The sequence below is a fragment of the Oxyura jamaicensis genome, chromosome Z (genome assembly GCF_011077185.1).
Source record: "Oxyura jamaicensis isolate SHBP4307 breed ruddy duck chromosome Z, BPBGC_Ojam_1.0, whole genome shotgun sequence".
Lineage (NCBI taxonomy): Eukaryota > Metazoa > Chordata > Aves > Anseriformes > Anatidae > Oxyura > Oxyura jamaicensis.
Genome location: NC_048926.1, coordinates 76364992 through 76391533, shown reverse-complemented (window position 1 = coordinate 76391533; position 26542 = coordinate 76364992). Strand labels below are relative to the sequence as shown.

The window sequence follows — 26542 nt, the reverse complement described above, 5'->3', positions numbered from 1 at the left end:
CTATGGTAAACTAGCCTTGCCATAGGGAGGGGCTCCAGGATTTGAAAGAAAGTCTGCTGAAGGACTGAATGGGAAGTGAAGCAGCTTGAAAGTAGCAAAGCCCAAAAACTGGGTTCAAAGAATGATGTAATGGCCCAAGTATGAACCGTCAGCACCAGAATTCCTCCTCATAAGGCAGAGGATGCCAAACTGCAACATATGTACTCACAGTCGATATGCACACACCCATGGTGCACATACAACTCTTCCCTTAATTAAATTTATTAAATTAATTAAAATTAATTAAATAACTTCTTCAGCAGTTGTTTGTAGACCAAAACTACCAAAGAGAAGAAGACAGGGCTGAAGTCTGTTAAATAAATAGTATTTTTAGAAGAACAAGGGAGGATTTAATTTTTTGAAAGGAAAGAATCAAAAGAAGAGCGGAAAATGGAAGGAAGAAAGGGAGAATCATGAGGCCAGAGGACAACAAATGTGAACCAGGCAAATAAAAATCTGGGAACTGTTTCATATCTGTTGCAGAGAACTGAAACAAACACTGATTTGCCCTGACTTTGTGTGTGCACAAAGACATGTATACATGCATACACATTTATACGCACACATATATGTACATATATACAGACACACATATGTATTAATGCATACATATCTTACTGCATTAATACAAATGAAAGAGAGACACAAAGGTAAAGGTAAATGCTGCATATGGATATAGGTTTTTAATGCCTTTTAATGCCTTTCTTGAACCAATAAAGTCTAATTGCAGGTGGCTGTAAACTTTCTGACCAAATCACCAGTGAGAGCAGAGTAGGTGTGAGGACCTACCGAATACAATACTCCATGTTCACTGTAGACTTATCCTGGGAGGTAGTCACAGCTTTCTGTAACCTTATTGCAGAATGTGACGAAAAGACTGAAACACTACTTGCCATATTTATGGTGTTTTAAAAATTGTCTGACTAAGTTTTAAGATTTATTACAACTCATAGGCTTTTTCAGTGATGTGTGCAAGGAGTTACTTACACAGCTTCTATTCTTTGTAACTGCAATTGTATATGTGTAACAACATCTCTAGACTCTGCATTAAAAAAAAAAAAAAAAAAAGAAAAAAACTTCACTGTAGATTTAATACATAGGCAGGTATTGCTTTTTCAACAGCTGCAATTTTCTGTTGACAGTAGGTCCCTTGTCTTTAAATAAATTCCATAAGAGGCTTAAAGCAAATAAATATAGAAAAAGAGGTGCTAGAATGTAAGGGAAGTCCTGCTCAGCTGTGGATTTTATCTGTGACCATCTGTCTTCAGGTAATGAACAAAAACCTGAGGCCTATTAGCCCACACATCTTGAGGAGGAACCAATTCTCTGGTAAATATTCAAAACAGTCCCTCATCAGCTGAAAGACATCAGCTAGAGACCATCTGTTTTCAGAAAGTATCCTTGCACTGAGCTCTTCTCAAACACTTCCATTCCAAGCTACCAAGCTCTGGGAACAAAATGAATCAAATGAGACAGAAGTAATCACAAACATTTAAACAAAGAACCTGGGTTACAATAAATAAATAAATAAACAAATAAAATGGGGTTTTGTATGACAAAAAGAAGAAGAAGAAAAAAAGTTTTGTTTTCAGAACCTGGAAAACAGCAACTGTCTATGTTATGCTAAGGAGGCATGTCCAGTAAGAAACACGTGTACCAGCTTGGCACACAGGTCCAAGCATGCAGCTGCGTTTGGTAAGCTGGCTAGGTGAGGTGTGCCTGCAGGGATCCTGCAGTGGAGAAAACCAGACCTTGAACTTAAAAGGCAAGCACGACTCCTTGAAAGCAGGTAGACACCCATTAGAATAGCAAGGGGTCCGGGGGAGGGGGGAGGGGGGGGAGGAGGGGAGAGGGACGAAGATGACAAAAAGGGAACTCCAACCAGCCACAGAAGGAAAATGAAGACAGAAACAGGTGCTCATCTACCCAGCTCTGACCTCATTCATCAGGATGCTGAAAGCTTTCCAAAGGGCTTTCCACAGAGGCATGCCACTAAAATTACCGCTGCATCTCCTGGGATAAGACTCATACCAAGGCCTGCTTCAGTCTGCAGTCACCTTTCCAAAAACCTTTTCTGGGTATTTCAGCATTTAAGAAGTGACGTGCAAATGTCACCAAGTGGCAAGCATCTGTGCTTTGAAAAGATACACGTGATGGGCAAAAGAGGATATTTTCTAACAGAGGTCCTCCACCCCTGTTTGATCTAGTCTGAATCAGAAGCAATGCTGGCTTGCTGACCTACCAATCTGGTTTAGAAAGGAAACACCCTCGGTTGCTCTATTTCTAACATCAGACAACTTTAGCTCCCTTCAGGAAGAAGTTCCCAGGCTCAGATTGTCTGCTGAACTGCTTCCACCTGGCAAGAAAAATGTCTGTCAGGGAGCCAATTACAGCTCAGTGATTCTCAGAATTGATTTCCTTCACCCTAGGTTAGATCACCCTGAAGGCTCCTCGACTCCCACCACCTGTCGGAGCTCCCTGACATGCAGCCACACTGTCCCCATGTCACATCTCCTCTTAACGCTGATACTATGCAAGATGTCAGCCGAAGATCTCTTATTCTAGAAAAGTCTCATGGCGGCATTTTGGTAAAATTCTGAACTCTACATTTTTATTTTTTTTTCCATACTAGTGTCTTGAGACTGGAGTGTAGTGAAATTGTCTGCTATATTCTGAGTTTCATTTTCAGAGGTAACATGCATTCACTGCTTCCATTCACTTCCATGATATTTTGAAAACTCAGCAACATGTCTAAAAAAGCCCTTCAACTTTTTTTTTTTTTTTTTTTTCTTTCATGTGGCTCTCAAAAAAAAAAGTTTATGCTGGAGATAAACATAAAAAAAAAAAAAAAAGAGAGAGAGAGAGAGAAAGTAATGAAATATAATCTTGGTGTGCTCAACTCCACCTTTCCTGTGGCACTGAGGTACACATTCTGTCGTTCTGGCTGGTCTTTAAATCTAGTGAGGTCAGGACTGGTGCCTTGAAATAAAGCCTTCTTGCCAGACAACTGTGTATGAATTGCCAACACAATTTTATTTTGTCTGGTGGAGTGGAAATTTGGCACTGAACACTTTTCCCAAGTCCCAAACCACTGCAGGACTTTAAGTGGAGGAAATTTAAATTCCAAAGCTGAGTGAGCAGGGCTCTGGTTCTGATTGACAAACTAGGAAATGTTCCCATTAACCACCTAAAATGCACTCTCAGGTTGGTCATAAAAAGCAGCTTAAAGCTACCACAGTACTCAGAGCCACTCACTGCTATGGATTTACTGAAATGACAGGAAGGAGGAGGGGAGTGAGAACATTTATTTCTTTTGTTGTGAAAACACTGTCAACTTGTAATTTTGGAGAGCAGATTCAGAAACTCCTTTCAAATCACAAGGTTAGGCAGGCTACTGAAAAAATTAAACAGTGAAAAGTGCTGGAGCCAGTCAGCTTTGAGAGGGTTCAACTCAAAAAAACCTCTATAGGTTGAGCTGAAAGAGTTTGCAAACTGCCTTCCACTCATTAAAAATAAAAAACAAACCTGAAAATAGGCAGTATTAATTAAACAAATCCAAAGGTCCAGTTCATTCACCTGTAAATGAAACCACTCAGCTGAAGAAAAAGAGAAAGAAGGATATTTTCACAATCTTTAGAAAGTACACTTTAAAGTACACTTTTTTTTTTTTTTCCCATGGAAATGCCTTCATTAATTTTAGTGACAGAACAAATTTTGCTACCCCTTACCCCCTCCTACAGGCACATATTGAGTAAGCATCTTGCAGACTAAATATTTCTATTAAATACAGAAGGACTCTTGTAGACAGCGCAAGTAACAGTTACAGGAACCTGGATGTTTAATCTAGTTTCAATTGTCAGGTTTAGAAGATCTTTTAAAACTTCCCTGTAATTGTGATCCTGCACCTACTTGCCCTAAAACAGAGCAAAGCAACCTAGAAAATTGTGGGATGACAATGTCAAGGTTATGGTGCCCTATGAAAGGACATATAATCTGGTATATTCAGTAAACTATTCCTACTTTCCAGTGACACCTGTTGGAAGAGAAGTGTTCTGATGTGTCTTTCGCACTGTATAGATTTTTTTTTAGAGAGAAGTTCAGTCCAACAGTAACTCTTTCCACTCATTATTCCATAAGCATCATATGTGATGAAAGGACTTGGTTATGTGTCTTCGTAGTAGTCTGCAAGGCAATATGAACAGGCTGTGTTTCCCTTGGAGGCACCTGAAAGCTGTATGGCTGTAGTTACTCTGACACAGAGACTGCCTGATATATCTGTTAATATTCAGTATGGCAATAGTATGAGTTCTGGTCAGTTTAGCATGTGGTTAGTGTTTGCTCTCATTCAACTGCAAAGGCAGTGCAGCTGCAACTTTAAACAAACTCCTGAGCCACAAATCATTGCAGTCTACCATACTCAAATTTTATTGAGACTAAAAATTGTAATGTCTCCCCATCTCTAAAGACTTGTTTTTAACATTTTTCTTAAATCCTCCCTCTTCTAGAGGAGGCTTTGCTTAGCTACTCCAGAAGAGTATTGAAATGGAAGCAGCTAGGTATATAAAGTTGGAAGAGTCTTAGCTGGCTGCTGGTATGATTCATCTCTCAAAAAGAAGTTTTTAGGTTCCTCCACTGATTGGAAAAACAAACAAGTAAACAAAACTACAAAAAGACAAAACAAAACAGATACACTCTGCTGCTCTAAATGAAGACTAACTCTGTAATATAACAATGCAAAAGAACAAGAGGGGAAAGGAAGAAAGGATAAACTTCAGGGTCTAACAAAATAAACGTACATAAGCATATATTCTTGTTCTTTTATTCAAGTTAGACCTGGAAGAGTTAATGGTATTCTCCCTCTTTCACAGTTACACATCTGTGACCTAGGACACCCTAGATTTTAAAGTACACCTTACCTTGCTCACAAAGAGCACCTATATAGCTTGGCAGACAGAGGCAAGTAAAGGTGTTGAGGCCATCTATACACGTGGCTCCATTGCGGCATGGGTTAGACTGGCATTCATCGATATCTACAACATAAAGATAAAAGTGTTTTTATAATCCACCCACCTCCCAGAAAGGAAATGTTCTTCAGCCTTGCTCATAATAATTACTAGGACCAGTTCAATCCAGAAGAATGAAGTATTGCAAAAGATCCAAGACAGCAGTTTTATTTATATGATAGCTAATTTCACTATGCAAAACTTTCCTTTCTCTTCACCCAAAATCAAGAAGTGTTCGCAGGATATGTGACTTTAATGATCCACAATTTTATATCCTGCACTATGACTCCTGAGTTAATTTCTAAAATCCAGATCTTCAGCCCCACATTGTGCAACTGAGAAAGAAGTCATGCTGTGCAGTATGCAGTATTTTACCTTATCAGTAGAGAATTTGACTTGAATGTGTGATCATGGCATGAAAAATTCTCATCAAATACTGGAAACTCAAATATCTTAAAAAATTTCAAATGTTATAAATTTCATATCATTAGAAAGACTGTTAATTTCAGACTTCAAAGCTATTCTAGATTCCTATTATTTTGTAATTTCTTCGTCTCATTTCTCCCTTATCTAATCTTAGCAAAACAAGGGCAAACCGTCATAAAGATAATCTCACTGAATGCCCAGTCAGATAGCAACATTCACAGCCATGCACAGGTTACTCCCGAGTCAATGGCTCCATATTAAACAAATGATTTTTCTCTCCCCTACTCATCTGGCTTCTTGTTTTAAATGGGACTACCAGTCCATTTACTATAAATACTTTGTGGATGTATTTGCACAGGCTATAAACTGTTATGTCCTTTTATAAGAGCAAACTGTGTTTCTAGTGAAGATTTTGCAAACACCTTCGTCAAAGCCAAACTGCTGTTTGTCATTGGCTAACAAAAACTTAAAAGAGGAGTTAAACGTGTACCTACAAACCAACAGTAGTGAAATCCTAGGAATAATAGCTGCACTATGCTGCATTTGTTGTAGTAATTTGGAAAGCTCTCAGATTGACTTTTTGTGTTTTATATCTGGAATATTCTTAAATACATGTATAGAACGCTACATTTGTTGTTGTTATGCTGTGAAAACACTGTCAACTTGTAATTTTGGAGAGCAGATTCAGAAACTCTTTCAGATCACAAGGTTAGGCAGACTACTGAAAAAAAATAAACAGGGAAAAGTGCTAGAGCCAATCAGCTTTGAGAGGGTTCAACTCTAACAAACAAACCTCTATAGGTTGAGCTGGAAGAGTTACTTAATATAAGAGTTGTTATTAGTTGTTGTTGTTGTTGTTACGCTGCATTTGTAGTAATTTGGAAAGCTCTCAGATTGACTTTTTGTGTTTTATATCTAGAACATTCTTAAATACATGTATAGAAAAGCTGAGGTTTACTTTCTCAAGAACCACCAAACATATTTTTAAATGGCAACTGGCAGTGGAGAGTCCAAATTACTAATAAAATAGTAAAACTTCTACGGGGTAAGGAGTTGACAGATTATTCTTTTATAATCTGAAGGAAGAGAGAAAATTATTCTCTCTGATCGCTGGACTGTAAATAGTGGATCCCATATTTCTTGACAAAGAAGAAGATCTAAGACAAAACATCTAAAATGTGACATCTATCACTAACAACCCACTAGAGAAATACTGAATTCATCAATAAGATCTAGGTAAGCAGAGAAAAACACTAGCTAATCATTTTTTTTAAGCATATACTGTCTTCTTGTAGAAGACAAATAAGACCACAGTAGTCCCAACAATTATCCTATACTAATATCAACCTTTGAGTGGATTGAATTTTTTCTTCCCAACTGCATATGATGAGTGGAACTCATTTAAGCAATACTGCACGTATTTTTTTCTTTCAAATTGAGCAAGTGACTGTGTAATAGGCAACCTCCTGATATTGATCAGGGAATTAAACTGATTTTTTTTTTTTTTTTTTTTTTTTTTTTAAAAAAAAGACTAAAACAGTTTTACATGAAACAGCCAAACAGCCAGTTTCATCATACATTGGCTTGTTGGTTTGGAAGGAAAAGCTGGTTACCCTGAACTGTACTGGTCAGCCTCTTGAAACCAACTTTCATAGCAGAGAATGCCAAATGTCTCAGGCAGCATGAGGAGGTTCTCAGCTGGAAGAGTTAGCAAAATACTAATTTATACTGAAGATGTATCTGACTATAGTCATTTTTGAATTTTCTTGGAAAAATATCAGCAGGCATTCAGTGTCAGCTTCCTTGCTACGTTTGGGTCTAGGCTATTTAAACAACCTTACAAATAATTACACAAAGATTTTAAGGAATTATCCCAAATAATAATGCTGATCTCTTTTTATTTGATATATTTATGAATTTAGTGTTAACTCGTCTAGGACGCTCAGTTCATTTAAATAATTTTCTTACATTTGTATGTGCACCCGTTTGTGCACTTTATGGGCAGAGCGAAAAATGGTTAGTAGACATTCTATTGCTCTGTCCATAAGTAAGGCCTTACTGCAGAATTTATTTAAATGTCTGTCTTCTTCAGTCTCAAAAAAAAAATATTTTTGCAAATCTTGTGTATGGAAACTTTATTCTTCAATTAATCTGTAGATAATCCAGTATTTAGATGGCATCACCTTACCTAATTCACACTGCTCGCCATTGAAACCTGGCAAACATGTACAGATGTAAAATGAACCACGTGGGTAGCAGGTACCACCATTAAGGCAGGGATTGCTTTTGCATGGATCTTGTCCTGTTAAGTAGAAAAAGAAAGTTTACTCTGTAGCCTCAATGAACAGATGTCTTTTTGAATTTTTGGGAAATAAATCTCTCTTCTTTTCTGCATTGATGTTTCAGGGTTTACTGTTGTTACAGAAACTATAATAGCAAAATAGAATATTAGGAATAAGATAGTTTTGTAAAACAGTAAAGCTTATTTTGAGGCATCACTCTTCAACTTTTAAAATAACATGGCATTTACTATGAACTAGTATAAATAATTTTCAGAATTACTACATTTTTATAGCAATTTGTACTGTATCTGGCAGTCACAATATTATACTGAGGATTTAGTTTGCATGACATGACAATTAATTATAGCTGAAATCAGTTAAACATAAGCAAAATGAATGGAAAATGCTTTTGCTTTTTTTGAACAGGGTTAGTTTATGTGGAATGATTGGGTACGCAGAACATACATCTCTTTAATATACTGTCTGTCTGCTGACATTTCATTTCATTATATTCAGTCAAGCAATGCCCACAAATTCTTATTTCTTCGAAAGGATGTTTTCACACATGCATGTTTCTCACTTGTCTTTCCTTAAAATATATTTCAAGAATACAAATAAAGGTACAAATAAAGAATATATATGGAACTGAATTAAACATTAAGATAAAAGCTTACCTGCTGTGAAATCCTCATTTTTTATGGGAGTTATCATTTAAATAGCTTTTCCTTGCAGAGCTTTGATGCCTTCTAGTGATGTTTATTTCAACTGAGTTTACATACCTGGGTATATGTTATTAATTTAATCCCTAAGAGCAATCACTCACATAAATAAAAAATCACTAGATAACCATTTGTAAGTATCCACTTCTCAGTGTTAGAGAAAAATCATGAAGACAGTCCCTCTGGGATATGTGAAGAAAGTCCTAGCTCTAAAAACTTACAAAATGGGTAAGAGACTTTTGTAACATAAGTTGACTCAGAGACATGAGAAAACTTTATATTTTTGGTTACATTTTCCCAGAATACTTTGGCTATTCTTTATGAAATAAAAGACAAGTTCTATTTTACCCTTTTAATCTAGAAATTAAAGAACTAGTCTTCTTAAAGTACCAAGTATCCCATCAAGTCATTGGAAGGAAGGAAGTTCAGTTGAAAGCCTCCAGGAGAAAATCCTGCCTACATAAATACAGACATGTAAATGGAAAGGATCTTGTTTTGGAGGTTTTCAAAAGAACCTCATCTCCATAAAACAGGGTCCTTGTTTTAGGACTGCCTCACTGCAAGTCCAAAATGGAGGGCTGTATTAAGCACCTAACCATGTTTATTGCATGTTTGTCTTCCTACACACTGCATATTTTCCTAGCAAACCTTTTCAAATTGACAGCTACCTGGATCATTTTAGGAAAAACAATAGAAAGCACTGTAATATTAAGTGAGTTTTTTTTTTTTTTTTTTTTTCTTTTTTCAACTATACGTAAAATATAAATTGAAGCTGCACTACTCATATTGATCCTAACTGCATCATTTGTGTATTTGTCGAAATGGTGCCTACAGTTACCATTAATGTAAACTGTAATATTGTGGCAAATGATGTCTAACAAGAAGATCTATAATTTATAGGAGACAGACACTTAATTTATAGGATACAGACACTCTATCAACTAGTTAAGCTACAGAGAGGCTGAATTTGTGAAGCCCACCCCTCCCCTTTTTTTAAGAAAAGCTATTTTTATAGCAAATTCCAATCATTAAATGCACACTAGATCTGCTATGTAATATGTTATAAAACAATCCTACCTGTATAGCAGCTGTGTAAGTACTATTGTCATGCCAACACAGAATAGCTATCAGATAAAATAATTATATCTATCTCCATTGAAAACTGGAAAAAATAAGTTATTACAACTGAATTCTTTACCACAGTCAGTGTTATCTTCCTGTCTTTTAGAACTTGCTGTTCACCTGAAGTATGATCCAGAGCTCCACGATGCAAACACTCAGGAAACACCACTGAACTTGAGTTTCAGTCCCCCCATCCTTCATTTTGACACAGTAGGGTTTACAATCATGCTGATTTCAAAGCTTGAGGATCATGAGTTCAGTTGTATTTCACACAGTGCTTTGATTGTCATACCTCTTACCAGAGTTAAGACATACATTTACATGTATCAAAACAAACAAATATGACAGTGATCATATGTAGAAGTTACCTGGAATTTGCACTGCTGTGCCTTCAACCGAACCCACACTCGTGCCAATCAGGAAATCTGATCCATTAGTGACTTCCAGAAGGGAAAATGATGAAGTTACAAGTTCAAGAGTGTTCAGCTCTTCAGAACTTATTGTTGAATGCTTATTTGGATAAGGATTTTTTCCAGGGGCTGTATTGTTTGTTGCAATGTTAGAAGAAATTGTTGTGATCTCCTCTCGACCAAGCAAAGCTGATTGTGTTTCCAAGCTTCTATCCAAAGGTTGTGAAGACAAAGTTAGCATTGTAACTGCTTCCTGTACAGGTTTGAATAACCCGCCTTCTATACTGTTGGGTGAATCTGAAACAGATGTGGAAAGAAGCCATGGGATCTCCCTCTCTGTACTCCTGTCCCCTTCTTGACTAGGGTTGTTCACACTCTCTGAAGAAGATTCAGCTTTTATGGTGCTAACATTTGGAACATCTGTGCTTGCTCTTTGTCCAAAATTCAGAAAAGCAGTAGGGAAAGTATGTATCGATGAAGAATCTCCAGAAACAGTAGTTTCTTCCTCCGCAACCAGATCAGTTACAGAAGAATCTGTCTCCTCTGACCTGTCTGTTACAAGTTTATTAAAGTGAGGAGTACTTTCAGCAGTTGGGCTTTCTGATTCAGGCTTAGGAGAAAACTCTAGCAGAGAAGCCTCTGTTGTATCTAGAAGGTCTGTAGTGGGTGGTTTATAAGTTGCTGCAATATCAGAACTAACCTCTTTGAAAGTTCCTTCTGATGAGTGATCAGACTCAGTGCCCTTTGATGATGATGTACTTGGAACAATCATCTCAGGATACTCAGACACTCCGTTAACTAACTGAACAGTTACTGAGGATTTAGGAGTTTGAGGTTCAGAATAAAGGCTCACTGAATCTGTTTCTTCATACTCTGCCGATGCTGATTTTGTTTGTATATATACTGTAGTATGCTTTTCTTTATTGCTGCTAGATGACACAGTCGTGTGTTGGGAAGGACTCTGTGTGGTGACAATACTTACATCAAGCATGCCAGTTGTCAAAGCCTTTTCAGTCTCAGTAGTTAAATCTGGTGTAAGGGAAGGAACCACAGGTTTCTTATCATCTAGTTCTTCTTGGCCCATTCCAGAAAAACCAGAAACAGACATTGTTTCACTCTGATCTGCTATGACTCGGTTGTTTGCTGAAGTATTTAGCTCATATGTGTCTTCTGTTGTGCTTGTCATTAGAACATGTTTAGTCTCAAATTCAGATTCTTTAGACTCATGAGGCACATGAGGGCTTACCAATGAGGGTACTGTTGGAAGGAAAATTCCCAGCTCATAAAGGCCAGTAGTGGTGAGAGTTTCTGTTGCAAACTTCACAGTGTTCCCTGAACCTAAATCCTTGTCATCCGATTTTGGTCTGTGCCCAGATGTTACTGATTCACTGCTTAGCTGGGTGGTAGTAGTCAAAGTAAGACTATCACCAGATCCAAGTGAATTTTCTTTGATTGCAGAAAAATTAGGTGTTGAATCATATTTGTCCACTTCAGCTTTCATGCTATCATCACTGCCATATGTTGATTGTATGGCAGGACTTGGCATTGTCTGCACACTTATTATATCTTCCGGCATTGATTTGGAGTGATCCATGTCTATAATAGTTGTTTCTTCTGAGGGGATTTCAAGTCGTTCTTCAATTAGTGTAATATCACCATAAACAGAAACATTCAATATAGCACTTCTTTTATCATCAACCATTGGAATAATTTTCTCATATATCCCAGTATCACTTGATAGTTCTTCTGACGTAATTGTATTTGGTTCAGCAGCAGTTTGATTTGCCACAATCTCTTTTTCTTCTGTAAAAAGGGGTGCTAATCCTGTGACCACAGTTTGTGATCCATCTGTCAGTGCCTCTGTGGTCATAACTTCAGAATAAACTTCTCCAGGAACACTAGGTGAAACAGTTAGTTCAACTTTTGTCAGAGGAGGTATTGACAAATGAGTTAACGTGTCATGGGGAAATGAATCTGAAACACCAACCCAGCCAGATCCCTCTCCAGAGTTTTCAGGTAGTAATCTGCTTGGCATTTTTGTTGCTGATGTTGCAAGTGATTCTTCTGTTTCAAGATTAGGAGTTCCACTCAGTATTACAGAAAGAGGAGTCATGACATCTTCAGTCAGCAAATGTGAAGTTTCCTCATGAGACACAACTTTCGAAGTAGCTGTTGGCGTGTCTGTTTCATTTTCTCCCCTCCTGTGGTTTGTTTCCTTATTGTGAGGTTCTTCAATAACAACAAAATAATGTGTCATCTCCTTGCCTTCAGAGCTGAAGTTCTTGAAACTGTCTTCTGCTAAAGCTGGGGAAATGGTGATCATCGAGTCTGCAGTTCCTGACAGCAGCTCTTCCGCAGAACTTGTAATTCCTTCATTAACTTCAGCATACCTTTCAGTGCTTCCTCTTTCAAAGTCTTGTGTCTTGTCAGTTGAAAGGTTGGGTCCTACATTTGCAGGATGAAAAGGCTGAGGAGTTGGAGTACTTGTGATTTCTTTGACAGCCAATGGCACTACAGAAGGAATAACAGTAAACTCATCTCCTGATCCTTGTCCTGAAAATAACGCATCAACAATGAGATCATTGTTTAGTAGCTTTTCTTCTTTAGTTCTCAGGAGTGATATGGCAGTATCTTCTGTAGGAAAAATACTTTGCACCAACTTCTCTTCTGTAACTGTAACTGGAGAGCTTACGTATTTCCTTTCAGTCGTTACAGACTCGGTTATTCTGTCATTACTAAATGGGAAAAATATTTTTTCACCAGATTCAGTTTCTACTTTCTTTTCTTCAGAGTATGATCTGACAGTAGGAACATTTAAAAATTCCAGATGTTCATAGTTAGCCTGTGTACTTTTGAAGAATGGATCTTCAGTAATTTCTGCAGAGTATTCTATTGCTTTGGATGAAATTTCCCATGGCCTATCTTCCTTTGAATGTGTATCTTCTGACAAAGGAAACTTTGTAGTAAAAGCTCTTACTGTCAGTTCATCAACTGTCTTCTCTTCCATTTTTATGTCAGTTAGAGTTCCCATCGTGGTTACTTCATGTTCAGCACTTGTGACTATCTCATCAGGTTCAGTAGTGAAGGCATGATCCACAGATGACGTGCTGACAACTCTTCTGCCATATTCCTCTTGTGCTTCTGGTTTCCCAGTGGGTGAAACTGCTGTTTTTGTAAATGATTCGATTAAAGTTTCTGCTTCTCCAGAACCCTGATCAATATCTGAGAAATTACCTCCAAGTAGTTTTTCAGTAGGTCCATTAGACATTAGTTTTGTAGTGCTGCTGTCACCTCTGAATTCTTCTCCAGAGCCATGCTCAATCAGGAGAATTTTGCCCAAAGAGACAGTTGAAGAACTATCTTTTCCATTTCTGCTTTCTGTAAATTCAGCTATTGCTTTTATATTTCCAGTACCTTGTGTCACCATGATGTCAAGAGGGCTGTTATTAACCACCGATTCTGGTGATGATGTGACTTCAGCTGTTTCTAAATCCTTTGTTTTAACTCCTGGTGCAACATGAGGTGTTTTATCCTTTCCAGAACCATGACTAGATTTTACTTCAGAAGGAGCTCTGTAAGTTGGTTCTGCTTCTTCTGTTAGTTTTCCTGGGTTTCCTGTACTAAACACAGTCTGGGACATCTGACTTTCTACTCCAGACTCCTCTGTCAAGCCATCTGACCCAGTACTTGAAACTGATATTGCTGATTCACCTGTTCCCATGTGTTCTTCATATTCTGCTGTTGCATTCTCCAGTGAAACATCTGTGATGTAAATTTTTCCTTCATGCTTTTCTGTTTGTGTTTTAGTGACAGACCTTGATGGAACTGAAGTCAAAGTAGCAGACTCAATGATAGTATCTATGTCTCCAGAACCTGCATCAGTAAATGGGGAGTCAGTACTTACCACTTCTCTTGTGGGACTCCCTGATAAAAAGTCTGCTGGTTCTTCAGCTGATCCTTCATTGATAAAAAGCTTCTTCTCTCTCAAGAAAGGAACGCTGGTAACCTTTTTGATTTCAGAATGCGTGGTACCTGTTACTGGTACTGTTTCTCTGAGTGGGATGAGTTCCTGACTTGCAGTTCTGACTTCATCAGTAGCGCTTCCAAGTTCATTCAATTCTGATTTTCCCTCTGCAGCAGTGGCTGAATTTTCCTGACTCGAATAAACAGTAGTCTGTATTTCTTTTTCTAACTCAATTTTATTTTCAGTTGGAACTGAGTTGTCAACTACTTGTTCTGTAACAAGCTCAGACAGAGAACTGGTGGGAACAGATAGTTCAGAACTTTGATCAAAAGTAGAATAAAGATTGCTTGTTCCTCCAGGCAAAGCAGAGGTGAGTTCTGAAATGGTTATAGAAATTTCTGTAGGCTCTATGGTGCCAGAACCCAAAGAAATGTCTTGCATTGGAAGTGTTTCTGTTATTGCCATTTCTGTTGTCATGGCTGAAGTTATAGCAGTGTCCTCTTCCACATCTCCAGAGCCTTCTAGAACTATAAAAGAAGATGTGCTTAACTCAGGCTTTGCTGTCTGACTTGTTTCTTCCAGAAGGCTTTCAAAAGGGTAATTTGCATCAAGTTTAATAGTTGATTTATAATCATTTCCTGGAGCAGAAGTCTCCTCTTCTGGAATAAAGCGTTTCAAAGCTGTGCTGACAGTGGCAGTATCAAAACCCACATCCAGACCAGCAGTTACAGCAGAACTTTCCACAGTAAATGCACTGGGAGCAGAAGTTGTACCAGAAACTTTCTCAACATCTTCCTGTCTTGACATTGTCACAATTTCTGTGAATGCAGAACTAGACAAATCAGATTCAGTGGAGCCATCTCCAGAAGATTCACTAGTAATCAGAAGCAAGTTTTTTGCACCGTTAGTAGAGCTCTCCTCAGTTCCATGCCATGTTACACTTTCCTTATTTTTTTGTGGTGACTGCTCATATGCAGAAGTAATCTCTACTGATTTGTCTGTTGTGGCAGCTTCAGACTCACCACTATACACTGGTTCTAACATTGCAACATCTGCTGTCGGTTGTGTAACTTCAAAAGCCCCTGTTACTTCTCCAGCTTTGCTTGGTTGCATTGTACCAGAAGCTTCAGTTTCAGGTATTATGAAGGTGTTTGTTTCATTTATTTGTGAAAAGGTTACATTTTTGGAATGTGCAACGCTTTCAATTTGGTCACTTCTCGCTTCCTCAGCTTTTGTACTTTTAGGTGCACTTGTCACCTGTTGCTTTCCATTGATGAACTGCAAAGCTGGAGGAGTTGTAACATCAGTAGTATTTTCACAGTCTTCCTCCTCTTCAAATTCTATAAAGTTTGGAAAGAAAGGATCCAATATAATATATTCAGATGAATCCTGCACAGAGTCTGAAGTACAGGGTTCAGTCTGAGTTGATTCTGCATCAATGTGGGGTTCATCTACTGCATGAGGAAGCATGTGGCGACTGAACAGATCCAAAAGTTCATTCACTGGATGATCTGCAAGAAAAAAAGAGCTTTTCATAATCCCTAAGTAACAGTGATGGTTGCGCATTATAGTAGACACATGAAGTATAAACAATCTATAGGAAAAAAAAATCAAAAAGAAACATAGCAAATTCAGTATATTCTTCCATTGACATTAAATTAAATGCTCTCCTGGTGTTCTAATTTCTAGTTGAAGGTCCTGTGTATTGAATACATTGCTTCAGTAATGCTGTTCATTACTGTAGGTATTCCCAAACCCATGCCAGAGCCAACTTCTCCTGTGCCATATAGCAGAGACAAGATGAAAACAGTTGTTTTAGACCAAAAGACTGTAGTTCCAACCTACAGAAAATACTTATACAGGTTTGTGATGCCTTCACCAAAAATTGAGCTTAGATGAAACTAAGCAAAGTGAAGTCTAAAGCAAAACAGGACATAGAAGTCATGTCTCTGTAGCTCCATTTATTCTCATTATAGAGTAATCCAAATTACTAGTAACACCAATAAAAAGAAAAACAATAACAACAACAACAAAACAAATACTGCTCTATTCTTTCTACTTCAAACCTTGTGCAGTAAATGAAGTCTCACATATCAAAGATGTCTAAATTATTTAACTAAAAGTAAACCAGATTCAAAAATCAGTAACCAGTCAGACAGTATTATGAGTAAAGTCCAGCCATTTTTTTTCTGCTTATTACTCACTTTAAATTATTCACACACTCCCACAGACTGCAGACCTCTCATTTTTTTCTCTAGCTAGTAAACTAGATAAAGAAGAGGAACGACGGCCTAAGTAGACAATGTTTTAGCTGCAGAAGCCCTTATGAATACCTCTAAGATTTATGATCACAAGGTCCACACACACTTTAAAAATGCACCTTCTCAGAAAAAGCATTACATCAAACCCTCTGTTCTAGACAATAGACACTATCCTCATTAAATACATGCATACACCAGACTCAGAAAAATATAAATATATCAGGCTCTGATTGATACAACAGTTGTCTGGCTGACTTGAAGCTGGAAACTTTGTGCTAAAATCTTATTCCATGAACATATCTTGCTGGTTCTATCTTTAAAACCATTTTGTCCAAAGTGAAATTATTTTTGTTGGTATAAACTGGTATAAGCAATAGATCTCTACATCTATCAGTAGAGAAGAATATACAGGACTCTTACAGTCTTACAGCCTTATCAGTGATGAGTGCTTCTCAGAGAATACTTTCAAGTGTTCTGGCATACCAAGTGAATGACAGAGCAAAATTTAGAAGTACATTTTCCTCATTAAATCTACTTACAATGAGAAACTGAAAAGTAAAGTATTTCATTAAAGTAACTCTCTTACGTATAAACACCATTTAACCTCTAGAACTATTGAGCCCTCAGAGACAAAGTAATCAGGTGATCATTCTGGAAAAGAATGTATTAAATCATATTAAACTGGTGCACAGCACTGTGAAAGGCTTGTGATTCTTGTCTTGGGTATTTTGTGCATGCAAATTGACTGCAGCTTGGGTCTTAAAAAGGTCATTGCAGCTCTTAGGAAAATTAATATTCTAATATCTCACCCCTTGTTTGCTGCTAAACTTATGAAGTATTGCTGAGTGCTGAGTCTTCATTTCCACAAGATTTAGTTCGTACAGCACTAAGTTCAGGGCCCCCAGAGCTAAAAATAAAAAAAAAAAAAAAAAAAGTTATCTTGTACCTGTCTTCTGCCCAGCTACTCGCTATTGTGTCATTGAAGCCTGGTGTGTTTACTTTGTATTATGAAAACTCTGTTAGATGACTACAGAATTAAACACCACCTCTCTCCCCAGCACGTGCTTGTAAGGAGTTGTTTTATGCTTGTAATGAGAGAATTTTTCCCTGTTCCCTCCTCCAGTGGTTTTCAAATATTTACGCACGCTGCCTGCTACCACAGGAAAATACAGCTTCTGCAGCCATTTATTTGAGTCTTCCCGGATCTACCTTTCAAATTTTATTAATGCAGAAAAGTAAGATTTTTGTTATTTGTCCAAGATGTTGTGGAGATGCATGTATTCAACTAAGTAATAACGCACCCACAAATTTCAGCAAAGAGCAATACTAGTCATTACAGCAAGGACTCATATTTTCATAAAAAGTAGAAGCTCTCATCAGCACAGAATTGTACACTTTCTTTTCAAAATGGTGAATGCAACAAATACACAAGAACTCAATAAATGAAAAAAGGAATAGCAAGTTAAACCCACTAGAGAGCTTTGAGAATTTCTGATTCTTAGTAAATTCACTGTAACGTAACTACACTAAATGTACAGAACCAGAGAGCTACATATGAAGATGTGCACAGACAAGAAAGATGGCTTGTACTGTCTACACAGTCTAAGTAGAAATACGTATAAATAAGTTTAAGAAGGAACGTGTATAAATAACCTGGTATATAGGCTAGCCTGGCATAAGCATTGAGTATGACTTTGTATACAACTGTTGGGATTGTGTGCACAAAGCATGTAGCATCCTTTTGCATAGAACCATACTTAAAAAAAAATAAAAATAAAAAAATAATAATAATAAAATGGATGGGACAGGATAGGTTGTAATTTGTAGGAGGGTACCATGACTAACAAGTTCTGACCAGTGTATTATTTTTGTAGCAGTGCACACCTGGGAGCCCCTCAAATTACTAGCTCATGCTAAATCATTTATGGTAGGTAATAAATTTAATGAACAACATCTGTTCCAAGTTCACCTAGAAGATATATACAAATTCTTACATACACAAAGATCTCTATCAGACATTACTTTTACTTTGTTAGCTTTTTCAAGATCTCACATGCCACAGAGATCCACATTAAAGAACCTTAGCTATGGTATGATATTCCAATAATAAACTTTCAGGAGGCTCTTTCATTAAATACCACGTATTTTTGTTTTGCCTTTTTTTTTTTTTTTTTTTTTCAAGAACAAAATAACAAGCTTTTAAGAAAACAGAAAAAAAAAATCAACTGAATTATTTTTTATTAAAATTTCTTCTCCTTTCTAGAGCTTTGATTAATCAGTGTTAGCAACCAAGTTCATAATGCTCAGCATTAACAGATAGGGTAAATTCTCTTAAACCCTAGAGAAAGCCAATAATTAAACAATGCATGTCATATAATATGTAACCTTGTACTCCAAGAATAAACAAGACACTAGGATGAAAACCTAAGTCCTATCAAAAAATATGAATACGGGACAGAAAACTCTTAAATAGTTTATTAGATCCTCAGGACAGACACAAAAACACTTGCAATAGTTTTGAACTGGCTACATGTACCTGACAGATGTTGCCCATATTTACATTCATGTCCATTTCATCTGCAGCGAAAGACACATAGATCTGAGCCTGCTAATAAGAGACAAGATGAGGACTTTAAGAGAAAGGAATTTACCTCCTAAATATTCCTATCAATAGTTCACACATTACCATGACAAACAAGCCAAAAGAAGCACTTGTTCAAAGAGGTGCTTTCTTACTAACACTCCCAGAAGAAAAAAGTAAAAACAACTAGCTAAAAAACAGTAAAAACAAGTAGTCAGTCTAGATTGCCAATCCAAACAAGTCCTAAAGGAGAATTGTCAGTAAGGTATTTTACTGAGAAAATTGAAGTATACAGTGAAATAAAGATGAAATAGATAGGCAGATGAGTGCATATGCAGCCTAGAGTGCTTCTTAATCCATTTAATACATGTAGACATTTAAAATTACCTGCATGGTGCAGGCATCTATCTCAGTAACAGTCAACTATGTGTAAGAAATGGAAATCCCCCAGCTCCAGGTGCTTTTTTAGCCACAAGAGGATTTGCCTGCTACTACTCAAAACCACAGAGCAATGGATTGAGGTGGCACTAAATTTCCATTTCAACCCTTCTAATGACCGTTGGTTCTAAGCCCAAATCATTTTTCATGGGCCAAGGAAAAAGAGATGCCCTAGTGTTACCCAAGCTACCTTCCACACATTCAAAAAATTTATGAAGTTTGATACTAGTCTTTCTTGAAAAGATTCTTAATATTCTACAAAGATCCCTAAAAGACTTTTCAAGATCATTGTTGGGGTACAGGCAGTAGAAAGTAATTTCTCTCTTAAAACTCTTCAGGTAAAGAGCTGAATAAGAATGAATAAATAATTAAATGGAAAAGAGTTTCTAATGTTTTCCAAACTTTCAAAAAAGTGAAAAAATACAAATCAGAAGACATGGATTAAGCATGTTTTTCTGAAGTCTCATTCATAATGTGCCAGCTTATATCTGATCTGACATGGTAAAGATAGCACAATTTCACATGTGGATTCCTGCATTTTTCCTACTTCGTTTTGTAACAACTTGCCAAGATGTGTGTGAGAAGTAACAGAGTTTAGTCTTCTGTAGAACTAGAGGTCTGATAAGCCCATGAAATACATAGAAAGATTAAAGAAATATTCTGTGGACTTTGAATCAGGCCTTGTATTTTGAATACAATAGAGATAAAAAGAAGAAAGGTTTTTGAAAGAAGATGAAAATCATTTCAGACTGTTTAAGTGTGAATATCATTAAACAGTGGGACTCTATCACAAACTACGTTGCAATCACTATCAAGGATCCATAACCACAAGGCTAGATGTAATAGATAAATAAATAAATAACAGTTTGCAGGTTTGCAGTACTCATATCTAGTCCTGCACTTGATAACCAGAGAATTTTGCTTTCGGTTTCAACAAAATTATATCATTGTGGATTTAGTTCACAGTATGACTAAAATAACAATAAAATATTGTCCATATTTTATCACATTTCTGTAAATGTGACATTTAGTGACTATAAAATGATAATGTGGTAACTTTCAATGAAAATAAGAAAACCTTGGCTCAGAAGGAAAAGCAATAAACCATTTAAGACAAAAAGTGGAGAAATCTTGTCTGTGTTTTTTTTCCTAAGCATACTAGTTAGATACTATGCTGTACCTCAAAATACATGCACATTCGTGGGACACATTTGACAGGTTAGCAAAAGTGACCTACCAAAAGTGAGCATACACTCAGCAGGCTTTAACTCTGCCAGCAGGTGTCTCCACCCCTTCTGGAAAATATTTCAGAGCCCTCAAATTAAGAGTTCAAAATGAGTTATTTAAACTGTATGAAAGGTCAATGAAGGCTCACATCTGGGCTTGGGAGAGGACCTAGCATGAGGAAAAACTTACACAGCTTTATGTCATACACTGACTGCCCTGAACCTCAGCTCTGCTGAGGACCAGCTTGGCAGTCTAGACTAACTCCAGCAGGTTTATGACTACAGCTTTCTGAAACTTTTCCAATGAAAAAAACTTGACCAATGCCACAGGAATGTGTCAGTCTCAGTGAATATTTTCTTTTACTAGCACAGTGAAGAAGTGAAGGAGAATTGTGACAAGATGGCCCTCATTAAAAAACAAAACAAAACAAAACTTTAAAATTTCTAAAAACTAGGTGTGTAGAGTTTTTTTTTTTTTTTTTTTTTTTTTTTTCCCTAAAAATGTTGCATTTAAATTGCTACAGAATGCTTCAGTTTTACAGATATAAAGCATTCTGATAACATCTTTTTGGACCTTTTTTTTTTTTTTTTTAATGGAGTAGGGATATTTTTTTTTTCATCTCATTTCAGAGGAAATAAGATTTTGAAACACAGACATTTCCTGCTGAAGGAAAATTCCAAGTGTCAGTCTTAAGTAAATGCAATTTCTCTAACTTGTGCCATCTTGTAATATCATTATCCTACCTAAGCATGGTCAAAGTGCAGTACTGCTTCAGGCATGCCCCATTTCCCCCAGCAGAGAAACGTGGGAATACTGCCAAGGGGCTGCTCTAAGGTGTTAAAGAAACATGGCTACTATTATACATGCCTAAGTTAACAGACAACAACAACAAAAAAAAAGTCCTGAAATAATTAAATAATTAAATTTTTGATTATTTTCATCCTTCTACCTCCAATTAATATGGACAGTATGATGAGGTCTAGCAAAATCCAGTTCTTGATTACTGTTTAAGCTAAATAAATAAAAGGTTTCATTTAGCTCACTTAAAAGTGTTCCCCAGCTGGAGTTATATTTCTAAAACTATTGTTAACTTTGGCTCCCTTTAGAAGCATTTAAGGATCTAATGCACATTTCCATACATTTCCATAGGCTTTTTTTTTTTTTTTTTTTTTTTTTAACCTTCTAAATTTAATCAAAATTTACGTTTTCTTCTTCCTGTGACAGTCAAAAGAGAAGGAAAAATTTTTTAAATCTCATTAGAAGGAAGAAAAAAAATTAGATATAAATTATATAAATTAGCCTTGTGTAGAAATCTCAATCACCCAAGCAAATCTCTGTAAGAAAATATTTGAAAAGAAGAACTTGTGCACAGCTGGATGGGTAGGAGTTGAAAGAAATTCAAGGTGGGTGGTCAGCATTGCCTGCTCGGATTCACTCCATGGGTCTGCTGTACAGTATTTGAGTGTCCCTCTTTCCATGCAAGATACAGCCTTGCTAAAAACCTCAGTATCAATCGCTAGCATGTTCTTAAACTGCAGCCTTTTACAGCTATACCATTCCCACAAGTTCCCACTTGACTGAATTGTTGGCTATGACCAGAAACACCTGTGTAGAATGGATGTCACTTAAGTGGACATCTGTTTTGCACAGGTCTTTGGCCTGCATAGTTGTGCTACAGCACCCGTGCCAAATTTTAAAGTAATAGACATGATGATACAAAAACCATATCAGAAATAAAGGGACTCTTTTATTATAAAAGAGTATCACGAAACCTTCTAGCAATCTTTGGTGTTTCCTTCAGCCTCATTGCTTCCTGCATTCTCCCCCCTGATGCAGTGGTAAACTTGTTAAGAAAATACAGATTGAACAAAATGTCAAGTTGTTAAAAATGGCACTCCTGCAGTGTCAAGTCTAAGCCCCTGCAAGTTCAGGATACAGTTCCCTGTATAATGACACAATATTTGTCAAAAAAATATCCTAAAGAGGACTATTTTCTTCCCGTTTCTCTGCTCCAATACGTCATTAACAAACCAATGCTCCCATCAGTGGTGTCGCTTCCTGCACAATCTATGAGCATCCTTCTAATGACAACATTTTACTTTCTGCCTGCAGAGAGGACACTTCTAAAACTTTGCAGGGCTAAACAACCCAAAACAAATCACTGACTAGTCCTAAAATTCTTTTCTCCAGCTGAAATCCTAAATTAAAAGCCAGACTGTGCAGCCACATGCTATCTGGATTAGCCATCTGTCTGGATACATATATATAGAAAAGTCCAACTCCAGAGGCCAGCTCATCAGGTAAGGTGGCGAGCAGAAGAGCTGCCTGGGAAGGAAAGCAAGACTACTTCAGTCTTGATCTCATGGGAGTTTTTCCATTGCTGAGGAGGAAACAGTGAGAGATCAACAGGCCTTGCCCTCCCTAGCCCACTCTCACTGCTGTCTCACGCTTACACTCACTCCAGGGCAACCCCTAATGCTTTTGCCATTATGCAATGGAACGAGAAAGAACTAATTCTGTTCCTACTAACGTGGGAAGTTGCTCCCCCTTCCCAGAAGAAATACAAATGACTTACCAATGCAAAAATCTGGGGCCAAGTCAAAATGCTACAGCTACAGTGTTGAAGCAGATGTCCACCATTTGGCAACTCCCATAGTTGCTCATGAAAAGCTCTATAATAAATATTCATTCCCCTGTCCCTTTCCCTGGTAAATGTCAACAATATTTGGCTTTAGGAACTTAGAGTAGACTCCTTCCTGTGGACATTCTTGAAAAATTTAAGTCAATATCTCATTAATGTAGGAGTAATACAGTTTTTTTTATGGAGTAGGCAAGGGCTAAATTTTACTTTATTTTCTTAACCTGTGTCATTTGCTTCAAAGGGGGAATTTTATGTGGCAAAAACAAAACCAGAAAATATTCTGATGTTCAAGCTCTAAGACAGACAGTTGTTTTTATATATACAACCACATATTTATGTGAATATGTTATTAACCGAGAATACTGGAGTAATTTATGTAAATGTGCTGCCACTTTTCATGATGTTTTTCTGAAATTTTATCCCCTACAATTTTCCAAGCATCTTTCAAGCACCTCGTAAGTGCACTTTTAGTTTAACCTCTGCACAAGCCCTCTGGTCATGCATCCAGCACTCAAAACCACAACTGATCAGACACACTGATTGTCTGCAGCCCCCGCTCCCCCATTTGGAACAAATTTAGAGCTATTAATTATGTGATAACACACACTCACTCTGTCATGGCAAATCTATTTTTAGGCTTGAGTTGTATTCATTGAAATATGAGCAAAGCTTTGCTAGAATAGTCCACTGTGGGGCAAATCACCTTTTTCCTAGACCTATCTGCTTGTGTTACTACAGTTGTCTTCATAACAGTTTAAATGCAAATGTATGCTTTAGAATAGTTGAGTGATTACACACACAGACATTGACATACATGGAATGTGGATTTTTCAGCATTTTATGCATTGCAAATATTACTCAAAAGACACAGAATGAATTCTGTAATTGCAATTTTAATGGACTATTAGTATCATCTCTTGACTTGGAAGGAAAAAAAAATTGCACCCATTTGAAATTTATCTTTAGGAGTTAATAAGTATGGTTGCTCTGGGTATTAAAAAATCTAAAGCAGTCTGGGGATAAACTGGACCAACATAAAGATGTAAAAACCTCACTGTTGCAGACAGAATGACACAAATGTGACTAAAATATATTTTTAGGCAAAGGAGTGCAGTGTCGTGCATGTCAAAGCCTTTCAAAAGTCAAATACTAAACTTGACACATAATTTCTTTCTGGATCAATTCTGGGGTGCCTTTGATCCTCGCTTTTCTCAGCTTTGCAGAGACATGTGCACAGCAGATGAAACAGACAGAAGAGTATAGCTGAAAAGGAAGCCTGATGGAACAGAAATACTCCAGAATGAGCTAATTACTACAGAAGACTTATCTGAGAACAACCGGCAGTATACCTGGCAATATTTAACCATGTAATTGCTTGGAGCTACGAATAGAATATATGACACATACAGAGACTGAGTTTCTCTTTAAATATGTAATCACACACAAACACACACACGCACAAGAATACAATGAGAAATGTTTAAATTTAAAAGCAAAACATTTTTCTATCTACTTTTTTTTTTTCTTGGAAGATTTGTTTTGGAAAAATACTAATTTGCTTTTAGAAACACACAGTCAAAAAAATAATCACGACATCTTTCTTAGAAAATACTGGCAATTGAAAGTTTTCATCCAAGTAGACTGAATAAATAAATAAATAAATAAATAAATATAGATGTCCAGCTCTGTTAAGTTTGGTGCAACTCTAAAAAAGGCCATGGGGGCAGACTATTGATTATAACCCTGCTAGTCAATAACTAACAAACTGTGCTATACTAATGCAGTTTTATGGCTACTGACTCAGAACTAGTTCACCATGGCCACTGAGGGTTTCCACCAGGTTCACTCTTCATTACAGCTCCCTGACCACTGTCTGTTTTCACCAGAGATATATCCTCTGGGCTTTATCCTAATCTCTCAGCTGGATCACAACTATGCAGAGTTTACAGAGGACTTGAGAATTTTGCTTATAACATTTAATATTTAACTAAACATACCGCTGGCAATCTACTACAAGCCTGATTAGCACATGCATGTTTAACACAAAAATTACTTCATCCACCACATCTATGAGAGGAAAAAAAATACTTTAGACAAATCCCACAATAAAATCTGACTAAAAAGGATGCTATTCTGTGCATATAGGTACTCTGTGTATTTATAGGTATATTCTACGCTTTTATTGTGGCACAAAAGAGTGTTAAGTATGGGGAAATTCTTCTCCAAATGCCAAAAAACTCTCACTGAAACTATGGAACTCTCACTGGACTACATGAAAAACTCAAGACTGTGGTTAAAAAATTTACTGAGAAAAAAAAAAAAATGGTAACCAAGTATAGCAAAGGCAATAACAAACTTTCAACTGCATTTCTTCATTTATGAAGACAAACTTCTATATGAGTTTTGATAATGAGTTATTCTTTAAGATAGCATAGTAACAGTGGACTGGTCAGGCAACTACTAAGACAATTCACTGAGCAATTTTTATTTATTTTTAATACATGTGAATTATTCCACAGAACAATATAGATAACTTCAGCTCCAAGTTCCCAAAGGCTACTGAAAATATGTACAGACACCCTGAACATATCCTGACTTGTGCCAGGAAATAATTCACAAATCTCTTGAAAGAAACCAGCAGGTATTATGTATATTATTGATCAAAAGTATCATCTAAACAATGTCAAAAAGAGGGAGATGGAAAAAGGCTAGCTGGATCAGCAAGAATGAATTTAATCACTGGATCTAAAATGTGCCAAAACCTACCAAAAAATACATATTAAAAAAAAAAAAAAAAAGCCGACCAAATATTTTTAAAGTGTTATTATCAGACTAAATATTAAGTGATCCATCTTAAGGGGGTGGCTTTCTACTAAGAGCTTTAGTCTTTGAGTCACTTATAAAAATATCTTTATATACACTTCCAGGATTACATCCCATATTCAACTGGAGTTTTATTGTATCCAATTAATCATTTCAAGTAAAGCATTTCAAGAAAACAGTATAGCTAATATTGTCTGAAAATGGCAAAAAGTTGATATCCCATCATAAACAGTAAGATTTCTTACAATCTGGTAAAATTCAGAAGACTTTGGTACAGACAACCACCTTTCTTGAAAAAATAATTCATATTCTAAATGTAGTTTCTGTGTAAATGATAGTTCATCTTTTTTTTGCCAAAGGATTTCTTAAGACTTTCTCCATGTAAACAAAACTTCTAAAAGGATTCTTCTTCCTTTACAACAGATGTATGAAAAACTACATTGTACCTATGAATAAAATTCCTTCATTTGTCTCATGAATAAAGAGCTATAAGAAAGCTAGAAATGTATAATCCCTATGTCTAAAACTGATATGTTTCCTTGGAAACAATGCAAAAACAGAAGGGAATGTGTAGGCATCCTCTGAACAGTATTTAATGTGAGGGCA

At 36.7% G+C, this 26542-nt stretch overlaps 1 protein-coding gene across 4 annotated transcripts in view; it reads right to left on the bottom strand.

Moving 5' to 3' along the window:
* VCAN (versican) overlaps nt 1-26542 on the bottom strand; it is a 112620-nt gene that overhangs the window by 22418 nt on the left and 63660 nt on the right. For all 4 annotated transcript variants that reach the window (XM_035309363.1, XM_035309364.1, XM_035309362.1 and 1 more), the window contains exons 8-10: nt 9960-15476; nt 7657-7770; nt 4956-5069 (exon numbers count right to left, since the gene is read on the bottom strand). In XM_035309363.1, coding sequence (XP_035165254.1) covers nt 4956-5069; nt 7657-7770; nt 9960-15476 — 5745 coding nt within the window. The remainder of the gene's footprint in view (nt 1-4955; nt 5070-7656; nt 7771-9959; nt 15477-26542) is intronic.